General features: G+C 45.3%; 1 protein-coding gene across 1 annotated transcript in view; it reads right to left on the bottom strand.

The window, feature by feature from the left end:
- The window catches only part of jarid2b (jumonji, AT rich interactive domain 2b), a 103,283-nt gene that overhangs the window by 27,175 nt on the left and 60,881 nt on the right, over nucleotides 1–15,227 (bottom strand). Inside the window, exon 4 of the mRNA XM_053489832.1 lies at nucleotides 4,147–4,316. Coding sequence (XP_053345807.1) covers nucleotides 4,147–4,316 — 170 coding nt within the window. The remainder of the gene's footprint in view (nucleotides 1–4,146; nucleotides 4,317–15,227) is intronic.

The raw sequence follows: 15,227 nt of genomic DNA, 5'->3' as shown, positions 1-15,227 counted from the left end.
CATCTCCAAGACGGAGTGGAAAATAAAAGCCAGGCCTTTCCCCGAGCTCCAATTACGCACGCTTTCATATTGTGCTCGAGCTGACGCAAATCATAATTAAGGGTGAAGGCGTTCATTACGATTGTCAGCTTTAAACCAAGCGCAGACATAATTACAACCAAAACTGTCTACTTATAGGCCCTGTTCTTTTTATGGGATAAAGACTACGCGAGCGAGGTTTTGCGAACGGAGCTAAACGGCAGCCAATCGGGCGTGTGCGCCGGAGGAACCCCGCCGCTCCGATTGGCTCCTGGCTCCGGGAGCGGTTAGGGTCGGATTCCAAGGTCTTAATTATGGCTGAGCCGAGGTTTTAAAGACTGAAGAGTGTCGATGGAGATCTGCTCGTGGCCTCCGTCTGAACTCTCCGAGATAGAAATATCCTACGCGTGTATGAAACGCATTGTTCCTAGTCATGTGGTGTCTGAGTAACTTTACTTAATCGTATTAGTTTCAAGTGCTTCAGTAGGACAAGGGGCGTTAGTCAAACTGGGACTTTTACAGAAAACATTAATCATAGTACGTCTGAATGGTGCAGACGTTTTAAAGGAGGCGGTTTGTCTGTGAATGACGACGCGATTCGAAGCGAACGCCAGTCGTTCCAGTAAACATTCGCGAGTGGAACGCCTGATCCTTGAAAATCGATGGATAATTTGTCGTCAACTTGCGCTAGAGGTGCATTTGTCTGTGTGAATTATACGCACGATTGTTCACCAACACCACTTTTACGTTACAGGAACTCATCTGGGAGTTATCTCCACATCCCCTGTACAGTCCTGACCTCGCTACAAGCCACTTTCACATGTTTGGGGCATTGAAGGAATTCCTGGGAGGCCAATGTTTCAGGCGTAGATCAGACAGACAGTAAGATCCTCCGAGTGGCGCAGTGGTAAAGAGCTCGCCCTAATATCCGGAGATCGCGAGTTCGATTCCCGGGTGATGCTGTAACCTCTCGCAGCCGGGGGTCTAGAGGGAGCTGATTGGCCGAGCTCTCTAAGAGGGGAGGGATTAAAGGCTCTACAGCCAATCAGGAGCTCACACAAGCAAAAGGAGCGGATAGCGCTGTCCTCCGAGTGTGTTACTGTGCGGTCGAAAGAAAACGCATGGCAGACTTCGGCCTTAAATGTGGGAGCGCCCCTAGTGACGGGGAGGAATTGGGCACGACTAAAATTATATAGAAAAAACAAAAAATATGCAAAAAAAAAAGACGCACTGAGAAAACTTTTCTGTGATAAGTACATTCGAGTAGCAGATTATAAAGAGAAAAAAGTTTTTTTTGTTTGTATGTTTGTTTTACACAAAAGTCCAGGATGTATAATCGTCAACGTGTTCTACAGATCAGCAGACTCGGCACACGCGTGTACGCCACAAACCTAACCGTCTCCTACACAAGCAGATCGGAGAATATTCTGTAGCTCGACTCCTAATAATCAGAGATCCCCGGGACGACCGTCTGCCGAGAGCCAATTACACACCCGAGATCATCAGGTTAACAGATCCCCTATCAGGCGGGGTTAAAGGTCCCGGCTGCAGATGGCGCAGAGTGAAGCGCACACACGCTTCCCGTCACGCCGGGGCCGAGAGGGAGGAGGCGCGGCCTTTTAATACCGTCATCTCTACTGCAGAGTGAGGCAGGATTACGGATTAAATCTCCTCTAATTTACATTCCTGAATGTCTACGAATCCATTAACCCAGTTTGCCCTGAGCCTGAGGACTGGCTGGGCAAATTCAATCAGCCCTCACACACACACACACACACACACACACACACACACACACACACACACACACACACACACACACAGAGCCAGAGGTAAAACAGCACACGTCAACACGACTAATTAAATTGACATCGGCCATCTTTGTTCCTGGTGCTTTAATGCCGCGCACACTTGCACTCACACACACACACACACACACACACAGATGTATTTTTAATTTGTGTACTTCATCAGAAAAACACACATTAACATAAGAGTTGAAGCAGAAGCCAGGGTCTTACAGTCACTGGCGCTTTATCGTTTTGTGTGTGTGTGTGTGTGTGTGTGTGTGTGTGTGTGTGTGTAAGCAGCAATAAAGCAGAGTAGACACCACTAACAATGACCTCCTGGAAAGTGCAGTAACTTGATCGGCGCACACACACACACACACACACACACACACACACACACACACACACACACACACACACATACACACACATACACACATACACACATACACACATACACACACATACACACACATACACACACATACACACACATACACACACACACACACACACACACATACACACACAAATACCTACCTGAGATTGAATCTAAAGCAGCCTAAAACTGTGTGTGTGTGTGTATGTGTGTATGTGTGTGTGTATGTGTGTAGGTGTGTGTGTGTGTGTGTGTGTGTATGTGTGTGTGTGTATTTGTGTGTGTGTGTCATTACTGTACATTGCATCATAAACTAAAGGTCTCTGTAAGAGATTAAAACCCGTGTCAGGTTCCAGGACTGAAGCCGGAGCCGATGGCAGTAGGAGTGTAAACCCGCTCACACACACTCTGTTCTCTCTGAATGATTACAGTAGAGCTTGTTTATCACAAACCTCACGCTGCGCACGTTCCTGTCGCACGGAGCCATCCGGCTAAACGCAGATTATACGCTAAGCTATAGCCGGTGTCGGAGCTGATGCACGAACCGCCTGCTGACCCCACGACCTTCACGGGGACGTCAGCCGTCTGTTCCACAAAGGAGAAAACACTGCCTGCTTCACATTCACACTCAAACTTTCTCTAAAAAATCAAGAGCTGGAGAGAGGGATCGGCGCTGGAAGAATTGTCTGACTCACACACACACACACACACGGCTAAAACAAGATAGACGGACAAACAGAGACAGACGGACAAATAGGAGACAGAGACGGACCGCCAATAGGAGACAGAGACTGACAGACAATAAGAGACAGACCGTGACAGAGATGGACAGTTAAACAAACAAAAGCAAAAAGGCAGACAGTGATGGAGATGAACAGAAAAACATAGTGAGAGACAGACAGACAAACAGAGACAAAGACGGATCGTGACAGAGACAGACAGACCAAAACAGAGAGTGAGATAGACAGATAGATAGACGGACATGGAAATATAGACAAGAACAGGCAGACAGTGAGAGACAGATGGACGAAGAAACAAGAAAAAACAGAGAGATGGACATAAAGACAAAAACAAAGACAGACAGTCAAACATGGACAGACAGACACAAAAAGACAGACAGACAGCAGAAGATGGACATAAAGACACTGAAAGAGACAGTCAGAGACCAACAGACAGAGGCAGACACGCTTGTGTACAGTACACCTCCATGCACGCATATACAGCACACACACACACACACACACACACACACACCTCAGTGTTGGCTAGCAAGCCTCCTGGGCTGACAGACAGATCATTTGAAATCGTGTGTGTGTGTGTGTGTGTGTGTGTGTGTGTGTGTGTGTGTGTGTGTGTGTGTGTGTGTGTGTGTGTGTGTGCGCGCACTGGGCCAGCCTCTCTCATTTAGAAGTGCATTATGAAAATGCATTTGATACACAGAGGAGCTGCCAAACGGCCCTCTGTCACTTTTATGGCCGTGTGATGAAGTGTGATGAGCACGCAAGGAAGGGCTGGGCCTCTGTGTGTGTGTGTGTGTGTGTGTGTGTGTGTGTGTGTGTGTGTGTGTGTGTGTGTGTGTGTGTGTGTGTGTGTGTGTGCGCATGTATATATAGTTTGCATCATCCCTTAAGGGAGGATTTTGTTGTTTCCTGTGCGGCTCTGCAACTGCTTTTTAACCCACTTTACAGGGCCAGACTGGGTTAATAGCAATACCTAATTTGACTAATGCACCTATTCGTATTTGTTTCCCAGAAGCCATTGCTTCCCTCGTGATTGCACTCGGCTTCTCTTCGATTACCCCCGAAACACTTCAGCATCTCAGGGGGGTCGAACCTCACACCAAATCAAACCAGGAAGCAAAGAAGGACCAAGGACCAGGAATCCCTAAAACCTAATGCCTTTATAAGGTCATGTAGAATCCATACGACAAAAAACAAAACAAAAAAACTCAAGAAGTACCTCGAAGGCAGAGGAAAGTGAGGAAGTCCTCGGTCTTGGGCTTGCATCTGGAGAGATCGGTGATCTGCGAAACTGGTGTGGGCAATGACGGGTCGGCCATCTTCACCGGAGTGCTGCTGGGAGAGTTGGGCTGAGACTGAGCGAATTTCCTCTGGGCCTGCAGTCGGGGTCTGACAGAGACGGGAAACAAAACACACACACTTATAACTATAACCGCATTTCGAACAAAGTGCAACTGACGCTACAAAACATGCAGCGTGAAAACACCAGCGCTCCCGGGTATTACTATAATCTCACTACGGGCGGGGTGAAAAGGGATAAAGAAAGACAAATCAGAGAATAAATGTGTTTAAAGGTTTCATTTGAGGACGGAAAAAAAAATTAAGAGGCACTGAGAGGCACAAAAGCTCCACCTCCTGGATAGATGACATCACTAAAGCCGTGCGCCCTTTATAGACACAGAGGCTCCGCCTCCTTCACTGAGTGACATCCTTAAAGCCAACCTCCTTTACGGCGCAGCTTTAATGATGTCACTAAAGCAGTGCTCCACCTCCTTCATGAATGACATCACCAAAACACAGAAGCTCCATCTCCTTCAATAAGTGACATCACTAAAGTGGGGCCTACTTTACAGGCATGGCTTTTATGATGTCCTTAAAAATGTCACTTTTTGCAGCAGCTAGAGTCACTCTTCCTTTTAAAGGTCTCTCAGCTTTAGTGACATCATAAAAGCCATGCCTGTAAAGTAGGCCCCACTTTAGTGATGTCACTTATTGAAGGAGGTGGAGCTTCTGTGCCTGTACAGCTTTAGTGACATCATTAAAGACATGTCCTTGAAAATGTCACTTTTTGCAGGAGCTAGAGCCTCTCTTCCTTTCAAAGGTCTCACAGCTTTAGTGACATGTCTTTAATGAGGTCACTAAAGCTGTACAGGCACAGAAGCTCCACCTCCTTCAATGAGTGACATCATTAAAGCCTCGTCTCCTTTATTCAGATCGACAGGCAAAAAGGCTCCACCTCCCTCAGTGAATGACCTAGCTAAAGCCACGCCTCCTTTACTGAGATTGACCGCCACTCAGGATGACTGGAGCCGGACATAATTCCACTAATATTTTGGCACAATAAAGGGAAAGAGAGACTACATGGATTACATATACACCCCGTCTTTATGGCCACATTATGAAAACAAATCCCCTCTTAGGCGGCGCGTCTCGAATAACGCTACAGAGGGTTATAAATTCCCCTGGCCGTGTTCGCTCTCAGAAATGGTAAAGCGTGACTCTTGCTCTCACTGTCGCCGCAACTAATTCGGTCAATCTGGATGGGTTTGGCACGGCCCGGGGCACGGCGACGCCCCGTATAATTATTATCCGAAAAGTGTCAGGGTGGAGAGCAGGACAGAGGAGAGCTCCGCTTCCCCCTCCCGCCTCCCTCGCTCCGCTCCAGAGCAGCACCTGCCAGCTGCCGTCCGGCCGCCTCGTAATTACCGAATCCTGATTCGTGTCACGGGCCTGAAATGTAATTAAGTTTCTCGGTTAAACGCCGCCATGGCGTCTGCTGCAGCTGACGAGCGATAAGAAGTACAAAGGATGCATCGAATTGCAAGGCAGACTTTTAAAGCCAGGAGCTTTGATTCTCCTGTATCCTCTGCTCTTTTATTTTATATATCTTTTTTTTTTTTTTTTTTAGATTAGAAAAATCACTGGTGGATACGGGGAACGGTCACACGCGCCCTGCTTATTCTAGAACTCTCTAGATGTCGCCATTTTATATGCAAATGATACCAGAATCTAGGCTTAGGGATAAAAAGAAAAATAAATATTCGCATCACGTGAAATGAGTGCAATAAGAAGTGGAAATATCATGGTGTAAGACAGAAAACTAGACTTATGGGGAATATCTGAAACCATGTGGGACGTTCTGCTCGTGGCAGGTGAAACAGTCACTGAAATGAGTTCACTGACAGTTCAGACTTTGATATAGAAGTTACACAAGTAGCTACACGTGTTTCCAGAAGCAGTCCTTCAACTTCTAAGATCTGGGATATGGCCGTGCCATTAGGGAAGAAAAAAACTCCACGGATGTGATCATCAGGCCACTCCGTACATTCAGGTTGCCAGCTGAAATTATTTTTTGCTGAGTCTAGACCTGAGCAATTGAAGCAACCCCAGATCGTAACACTGTCTGCAGAGGGTCTGTACAGGGGACACAATGCATGATGGGTGCATCGCTTCATGTGCTTCTCTTCTTACCTTGACGCTCTGGAATAATGGGCTCAATCTGGGCTCATTAGACCATTAGATCGTTCCCAAGTCCAATCTTTATGCTAACTAGCAAACTGAAGCCTCACTGATGAGTGGTTTCGTTATGGCTACACAGCTGTTTAGTCCCAATCCCATGAGTTTATCACACTGTTTGTGTACAGTAATGCTGGAATATCCTTCAGTATCGACCAACCAACCATTTTTTTTTGTTCACTTTTAATGACGATTTTAATTTTTATAACTTTTAATGACAAATAAATGACAATAATGTTAATTTCCACAGTCCATTTTTTTGCGATGCAACTTCAAGTGTTTAATTCATCTTTATTCATGATTTTGTTTTTGACCAACATTTCTTCAGGAGTTTAACACCATCCTTCCAGGTTTCTTCAGTTCTTCAGCGAATTCATGTTATTTTAAAAGTACTTAGCTGTTTTCCTTTGATCTTTCTTGTTTGGCATCTTGCTTTTAGCCAAACACTGTAACCAGAAACTTCATATTTCATCTTCAATACTGTGTACAACCGTATATATATATATATATATATATATATATATATATATATATATATATATATATATATATATATACACACACACACTGCAATAAGGTCATATTTTCTTAATCAGAATTTTCTTCAAGGATTTGTTTTATATTTCTTATGATGTAATTATATCCCAAATCTATGCATGTTGCACATTTTTCTAAATTAAATACCAAATTTATTTATTTATTTTATCGTGTCCTTTCCTCCCAGTCACCAGGGGGCTCCCACATTAAGCTACAGTACTACTACCACTCCGAAGACTATCCCGTCCCCCAAACCACGTGACCGCATCTTTCCGAAATGCTCGCTCACGCAGCATTAGGGGCGGAGTAACACACTCGGAGGACAGTGCTATCCGCTCTTTCCGCGTGCGCGAGCTCACAGACGCCCCTGATTGGCTGTAGAGCCGTGATTAATGTGGGAGCATCAAGTACCTCTCATCCCGCCCCTCTGAGAGAGCTCGGCCAATCAGCGTTTTAGACCTCCGGCTGTGAGAGGTAACAGCATCACCTGGGAATCGAACCAGCGATCTCCGGATGATAGGACGAGCACTTTACCACTGCATCACTCATGACAACGCCAATCCAATTGGTCGCATTGCAGGGATACAGTATGTAAGGGAACAGACAGAAAACTACAGCGGTGTATAATTCACATCTCTGTACCAGATAGCATACTGTAATAACACGACTGTGAATCTGGAAGGGTTCTAGGGTTAATGCGTCATCTTTATATATCTGTGTCCTGACTTCTAAGAGAAAATAAAACCACTCTAAGAGAGAAACTAAGTTTGTTGGGCTCTCCAACGAAGCAATATAATTTGATCGACTCTAACAAGCAACTGATCAGACAGTGGCGTCTATTTTTGCAACCGCTTCTTCTCCTTCCTCCTTATTAAATGTAATCCACACCCTGCTGAAATGTTTGAAAAATACACAGACGGTATATACAGTATGAGGCGATATACATACTGTATATATATATATCGATCTCGCCATCGTTTGTGTAATGACAGGAGGGCGCAGATATTTATTTCAGCTACGTTTCATCATTACGCCGTCGATCACGCGTGCCCTCGGCTCCGAAGGCACGTTTCCCGCCAAACAAGCAGGAAAACGAGAAAGGAAAAAAAAAAAAAAAGATCAAACATCGTCTCCTGCTGTACAAATTAATCTCGCGTTCAATCAGACGCCTGTTAGTGCGATTTTCTCAGCCGGCGCAACAGCTTTGACACGGACGAGACGGCGTCGCTAATCAATTCTGACTAGCGCCGTTCTTTCACCAGATGCATCAATCCTCCCGGGCGCCTTCTCCCTGCTGCGTCTGTGAGCGAAGCAATGCGTTAAGCTTTCACCTAGCCGAGAATTAAACCTAGAAATAAATAAATAAAAAATAAGGCGCTTTCTTGTAGAAAGGCGCAAAACAAGCGAGTGTTCGTGGTCTGTATCGAATCGCATCGATTCGCTCTTGATGGAAAAAAAATAAAACGTATTTCTCAAGAGCGGACATGCCGAGAGGAAGATTCTGCCTGGTTTAGACAGACTGCTTGTTAATGAACAGGCCTGGTGTTGCCACCCAGCCTACGCGTTTACAATAAAGAGAGTCACATGATGCACTGGAGAGGCACAAAGCCACATCGCTCCAAAGCCTTTTATAAAAAAAGAATTATATAAAAAAGAATTATAAATAAATAAATCGACCTGTGAATATTAGAAGATCAGAGAACGGCATGAAATATGCAAAGGCCATTTCCTGCACAGCGCTGGCAGAAAATGAGAAGAACGTGCCGCAGTAATCTCGCTGCTCGCTGCGAAACACGGCTCGGCTTTGATGAGCGACTGTACGACTAAATGACGGTAAATAACAGAAAATAGGGAGAGGTAGAGAAGGAACCCGGGACAGACAGAGATGAAGAGGATCACTGATCGCTAATGGAGAATATGATGGAAAAGAAATGGAGGGGAGGAGGAACGACTGGGAAATATAGATCAAGGAAACACAAGTCTGGATCAATACTCGCACTTATTAGATATTCTATTATTCAATACACCACCTTATAGCAGAGCAGAGTGCTCTTGAGTTTTTTTACTCTGATTAGCCAGAAGGCGTTGATTAATTATCCATAACAGCAGCTCTGACAGTAGTCCCGGCTTTGATGTTTATAATGGCGTACTTGACCTAATGCGCGCTATAGTAATGACTTGCGTGCAGGAAGAAACTCTAGATATACAAGTAGGGATTAAAAATAAAAAAATAATTACGGAGGAAGTGTACTTGTTTGGAAGGAGTCTCCAGTGCGAGGGATTTTGTAACACTTAAACTTGTTCCGTTAAGAAAAAGTTTTCTTATAATTCATTTAAAAAATGCTGGAATGTTTTAAAAAAAGTCAAAAAGCAGACACACCCAAAAGCAAATATACACTTTTATACTCATTTGTGTCATTTACTATTTAACTTTTTTTTTTTTTAAAGATATATATTTGTAACTTTTGTTTCCTTTGTGATTTGTTATATTATTGTTCGGTTCATTTGCGTGACTGATATGTTTCTAACTAATAAAAAAAGAAAAGGAAAAAAAATCCCACAAAGCAAACCAAGTCAAAGACAAATAGAGAGAGAAAGAAAGTCAGCGAGAGAAAGCCTCAGGCTTGTGCACGGTTTCATTTATAAAGTGGCATCCCTGAACGAGCCGTACTGCCCTTTCTCCATCGCCTGCCAGATGCCGGAGCAAAACAATCCGCTCACGCACCACTCGAGGTGGAGCACCCAAACACAGCGGGAGATCGTAAGCCTCAGGCCTGGCGCTGACCAGCACAAATTACAGGCAAAAAATGCTCGGAATTCTGAGAGAGAGGAGCTAAACCACACACACACACACAGCCCACAAGCCTGAGTCTCCTCCGTCCAGCTGATAATGGAAGTCTTGCTTCATTCGACGAGAGAGAGAAGGAGCGAGAGTAGGAGGAGGAGGAGGAGAGGGGGGCGTCACAGCTGTGCAGGTTGGATAAGTGAAGAATCCTGGGCTGTTGACAGACACTGGAATGTGGACAAATGGCAGAGAGAGACAGAGAGAGAGAAGAGAAATCTTCCCTGGGGACAAAGCCAGCAGCGATTTTTCACGAGAGATTACACGCCGACTGACAGTTCATCACAATGTCAGAGACGTTTTGGGGAAACCGAGCTGAGCTCCGAGTGTAAGCCAACACACACATATAAACACTTCAAAACAAATCATCCCCACAAGCCCGGGCCAGAGGCCAAGCGCCTTAATAAAATATTATCCATCTCAAGACCATTTAAGACTGCGTTTCACGAAGGGTTTAAAATCTAATTTAAGAAGTGGGAAAAGGTTCAACGGATACAGCTTTACGGATACAGGAACAACACACGGGCCGAGTTTAACCCCCGAACAAGATAGAATAAAGATATAAAACAAAATCAAACCCAGTTAAAGTCGCCACCGTCACGGTCTGCTGTTACAGAAGCCTTTATTGTGTTAGGCCGCGTTTTACTGGTCTGACCTTTCCGAGGTTATTCCTATTAACCGCATCTGTAGTGTACGGACAACGACCTCAAACACAAGTCTGACGCTTGCTTGTAACAAAAAAATTAAGCAAGGTTTACTTAACACTCGCTTTTTTGAGCGTAGCTCTCCGAGCATCCATCCATCCATCCCTCCGTCCCTCCCTCCGTCCCTCCCTCCGTCCCTCCCTCCGTCCCTCCCTCCGTCCCTCACTCCGTCCCTCACTCACAGTAAGGAGACTTAGGGCACAAGGCAGGGTACACCCTGAACAGGGTGCCAATGCATCACAGGGCACACACACACATGAGCAATTTGGGAACGCCAATTAGCCTAACCTGCATATCTTTGGATTGTTGGAGGAAACCGGAGTACCCAGAGGAAACACACCACGCTCGAGGAGAACATGCAAACTCCATGCACACAGAGACGGGAATCGAGTCTGGCCAAGAAATCGAACCCGGAACCTAAAGGTGCAAGGCGACAGTGCTTCACCACTATGGGCACACCTTTCTCCTGAAATCAGTAAATCTGTATATACTTCTGTAATTCCCCAGGTAAAAATGTTCTTACATAACTTAGCATTATAAACTGGTTATACTGGTAACTCAAGGGGTAAATTACAGGCCTGTGTCAAGTACTGACATTAATTAAGGAGGTTTTAGGAAATGTCCGTCAAATTGTGAAAACGTGTAAGGATAGTGCTGAACCTTCAACATCATCTTCAACAGATAATTCCCAAATCATTTTACTCCTACCAATGTGTGAACAGTTTGGAGTGCACCACCCGTAGGTTTTTAGAGGAACTGCAACATTTTTACCACCTCAAATGAAAAAAAAAAATCTATAAATCATAAATGTATTTACAAACAATTTTAGAGTTAGTGTGGAGAAACATAATTTGCCACACAAAAGAATGACGATCCATCACTGAAGCGATTTTACGTCACCTCATCTCTATTATATACATCACTACATTATACATAACATTATATATCACATAACACAGTTATGAATTAGGCATTACCAGGGAGAATCGTAAAGACGCCGTAATGATTATAGTTGGGGTTTATAATGAAGTAAACAAATCAAATTACCACATTGTGGTAAATGTGGTAAGCGAAGGGGTGCCCAAAGAATGCAGTAACACAGAAAAGACTAGGAGGTGCATGGTTATTAAAAAAACTGGCAAGACATCCAAGGAGGAGGGATATCTCCAAAACGTCCCACTCTGACCTCTGCCTGCAACTCCGAGACTCAAAGGCTGAGCATGCACGGAGTATTAGAAGCAGACGGAGCAAGAAACCCAGCAACTTCAAACTGAAGCTGCGAAACATAAACCAGAGCTTTGTTAAAGGACGCAGCACACCTTTCACCGCTGGTCAGTTTGAAAAATGAAGAGCCTGGGGAGCGCGGATGATTCTGACGGATTAGCGCAGCTGACTCCACATGGGCCTGAAATGCGGGCGGCGTGTCAAAGCGCTGCTTATTTACCCATTACTCTCTGCACAGAGGTAATCATGCATGTTTTTTTTTTCCTTTGGCACTGTTTAAAAAGGCTCATGAATCACAAACTGTTCAACCGTGCCATACACAGGGAACGAATCACTTCAACCGAATCAGCCGGGTGCAGGTTTTCTCAGCGCTCGGTCAGCAGATGGTAAGGCAGCACCGACGTGAAAGCCGCCGGGGGAATGCTGCGAGGTGAAGACAGAGCTCTGGCACTGCCTGGAGGTAATATCGTTATAAATCCGACTTAAAAAAATATATAAAAATAATGGGAGTAGGGTGCACTCCCCCTTCTTGACCACATCCTCTACTCCTCTCCTCTATCACTCTCTCGGCCCCCAGGAGCGGAACTAAAGGAGGCGACGACTGGCTTCTCTAGACAGCGCTCTTCCGCTGGAGCTTTCCTCTCTCTCCCATCCTGAGCAAGAGATCCTGAAACTCAATAACCCCACTGAGCTTCCTGCCCTGTGTGTTTCTTAATGGGGCAGATAGTGGCTCTCACAATGGCGTGAGTTTAATGGGAGGCCAAGGCCATGCATTATTCAACGCTGATAAAACCCACAATAGGCTGGGATCCTCATGGGGGAGGGAAGGGCGCCGATCCCCTTACCCTGACGCGCCAATCAGTCCTGGAAAAGCGGAGCGTTGGGATGGAGAGCAGGGGAGAATGACAGTGCTGGGTAAAAGACAACAGAGATGAACAAGTGATGGCAGAAAGAGAGCCAAGGGAGCGTGCGGTCTTATTTTTACTCCACTGAATAGGAAACAGAGGAACCCTGCAAGACTACACATGCCTCTTTTTTTTATTACCATTATATTATCTTGACCTGCTGAGGCTGAAAGAGTAACACTTTATCATCCGGAGGCTGAGATATGGGGTTAGAGGGCTAATGGAGCTCGGTATAGTTGGCCAAGATTCCAGAAAGTGACAAGGAAAGAGGAAGAGAAGGAATGCGAAGCAAAGAACAAGAAACTTTCTGACAATGAAAAAACGGAAAAAAGTCAGAGAGCAGGGTGAGCACCTGCGGAGGAGGTGATGGAAGGTGGGGGGGGGGGATTATCACAGGATGTCCCTATTCATCCCAGTCTAATCTCATTCACCTCAGCCTTCAAAGCGCCGCCGCTCTGATGTCTCTACACGTGTTGCTGTCCCGTATCTCTGATTAGCTCTGAGACTAGCGGCAGGAGTGAAAACCAAGAAGATCGGCCCCGCTGGAAAACTACAGCCCGGACTCGCTCGGCTCAAAACACACAGGCTGGGTGGGAGGGGGAGGGAGGGAATGCTTTCATAACCTTCGAGTTACCTCGCTTTATAAGCAACAGCTGCTGTGATCTGTGGTTTTCCCCAAAGCTAGTTCAGTGTAAGCGCTAGTGTACATCACTATCTGACAAATGCACAAGCCCGTGCTTTCGGAGGATGGAAGACATATGCGCGCGCACACACTTCGGTCTTGCTTGAAAACTGGTACGTTCGGAGGTTAATGCTTTGTTGCTATCAGGTCCTGCTTAAACAGGTTAAACAAACCCTAGTAAACCCCCTTTTGGTCAACAGAAGGGGTCATAAACAGGTCTTGGCGAGCCCTTGAAATCTCTTCTAATGTAATCTGCACTCAGAATCTTTGCACTTGCTGAATGAAGAAAAAACACACAAGCGCGTTTGTGTTTGTCGTCGGCAGAGGTTAACGCTCGTCCAAAAGAGCATGAGATAGGAGTAAGGACGTAGGGGGAAGGGGGAGGGCTTTTGCAAACAAAAGCTTGGCTTAGGCACCGTGAGCAAACAGCACAAACCTTCCACCTTCCAGTCCTGCCCCGGGGTATCAAAGCATTCCTTATCTGCAGGAGTCCCCCCTAATCTCAGCGGCAGACGAGAGGAGCAGGGGTGAGCCTCGGAGGGAGGGAGAGCGAGATGAATGAGTGGAGCGAGGAGATGGATGATGCCGTGAAGAGAGGCCAGGCTCCGATCGACCCTAGGGGGTGAAGCTATTTGAGGTTCAGAGAGGGAGGCTTGGCAATGGCTTAAATTCTTTGTGGGAACTGACAAACTCCTTTTTAAGTGTTAACATGATGTTTTTTTTCTCCCCTTAACAAGGCTCAGGCACCCTTTTGAGGGATTCTGCACAAGGGGTAAACTGCACATCTGTACCATGGTCGTTATAACATGGCCAAAACACACACTGGATAGAAGGAACTTAACGATCATCAAAGAACAGACTACAGACCCTCAATCCTTACAGAAGGTATCAGCAAATCAGCTAATATCAACTTAGATAAATATAAGCTGTTTAAACATAATTAATTTGATATCAGATTTTAAATGACCTGTCCCAAAAACAACTCAACATCAAGTCTTGACGGTCCAGCTTTAATCATAAAATGCAACTGGTTTATTCTAAAAAATTAAATAAAATAAAAATGTAATTCTCAAGTGTGCAGAGTGACAAATTTCACGGCTACTGGCTGATGTTCTCAGTCTAGCTCTTACTCTCATTTTCTGTCTTACTTTTTACTTTCTTTTCTTCTTTCTTCCCCTCCTTAAATCTAAACAGCTCCAGATGGGCCACATGTTCATGATAAACTCTCCCTGCAGCGCCTGCCAGGACAGAGCAGCTGGCTCATAGGAGCACAGCCTGCAGCACGCGTGCAGAGTAGTTCATTCCTTGAGGGGCAAGGAGAACATCCTAAAGTCTGTTGAAGAATCCTGATAACACCGTAGTGGGATGGAACAGTAAGGTCGAGCACCCATTGAGCACAGTTTTAGGTTAGTTGGCCCAGCCTAGTGTGTGAGGTCATTGCTTTGAAACCAGTAAGCAAGGCTGAAAACCTAAACGTCATGTAGAGTTTTGTAAGGTGTCAAAATCCTCCCATGCATCAATGAACTGGTCAAGCAGAATCCAGTACTGTTCGAGCTTAACTAGACCATTTAATTGCAATACGTACGTATTGACCAATCAAAAGTTTGGATATAATTTTGATTATTTTTCTACATTTCCTACAAGAACATTCATTCATTATTTATACTGCCTTATCCTGTGTACAGGGTTGCAGGAGCCTATCCCAGGAGACTTGGGGTACAACCTGAACAGGTTGCCAATCCACCGCAGGGCACACACACAACAACCAATTTGGGAACAGCAATTATCCTAATCTGTATGTTTTTGGACTGTGGGTGGAAACTGGAGTACCTGGAGGAAACCCACCAAGCACGGGGAGAACATGCAAATCCATGCAATCAGACCCCAAGG

Source organism: Clarias gariepinus, chromosome 28, assembly GCF_024256425.1.
Source record: "Clarias gariepinus isolate MV-2021 ecotype Netherlands chromosome 28, CGAR_prim_01v2, whole genome shotgun sequence".
Lineage (NCBI taxonomy): Eukaryota > Metazoa > Chordata > Actinopteri > Siluriformes > Clariidae > Clarias > Clarias gariepinus.
This window is presented reverse-complemented; position numbering and strand designations above follow the sequence as displayed.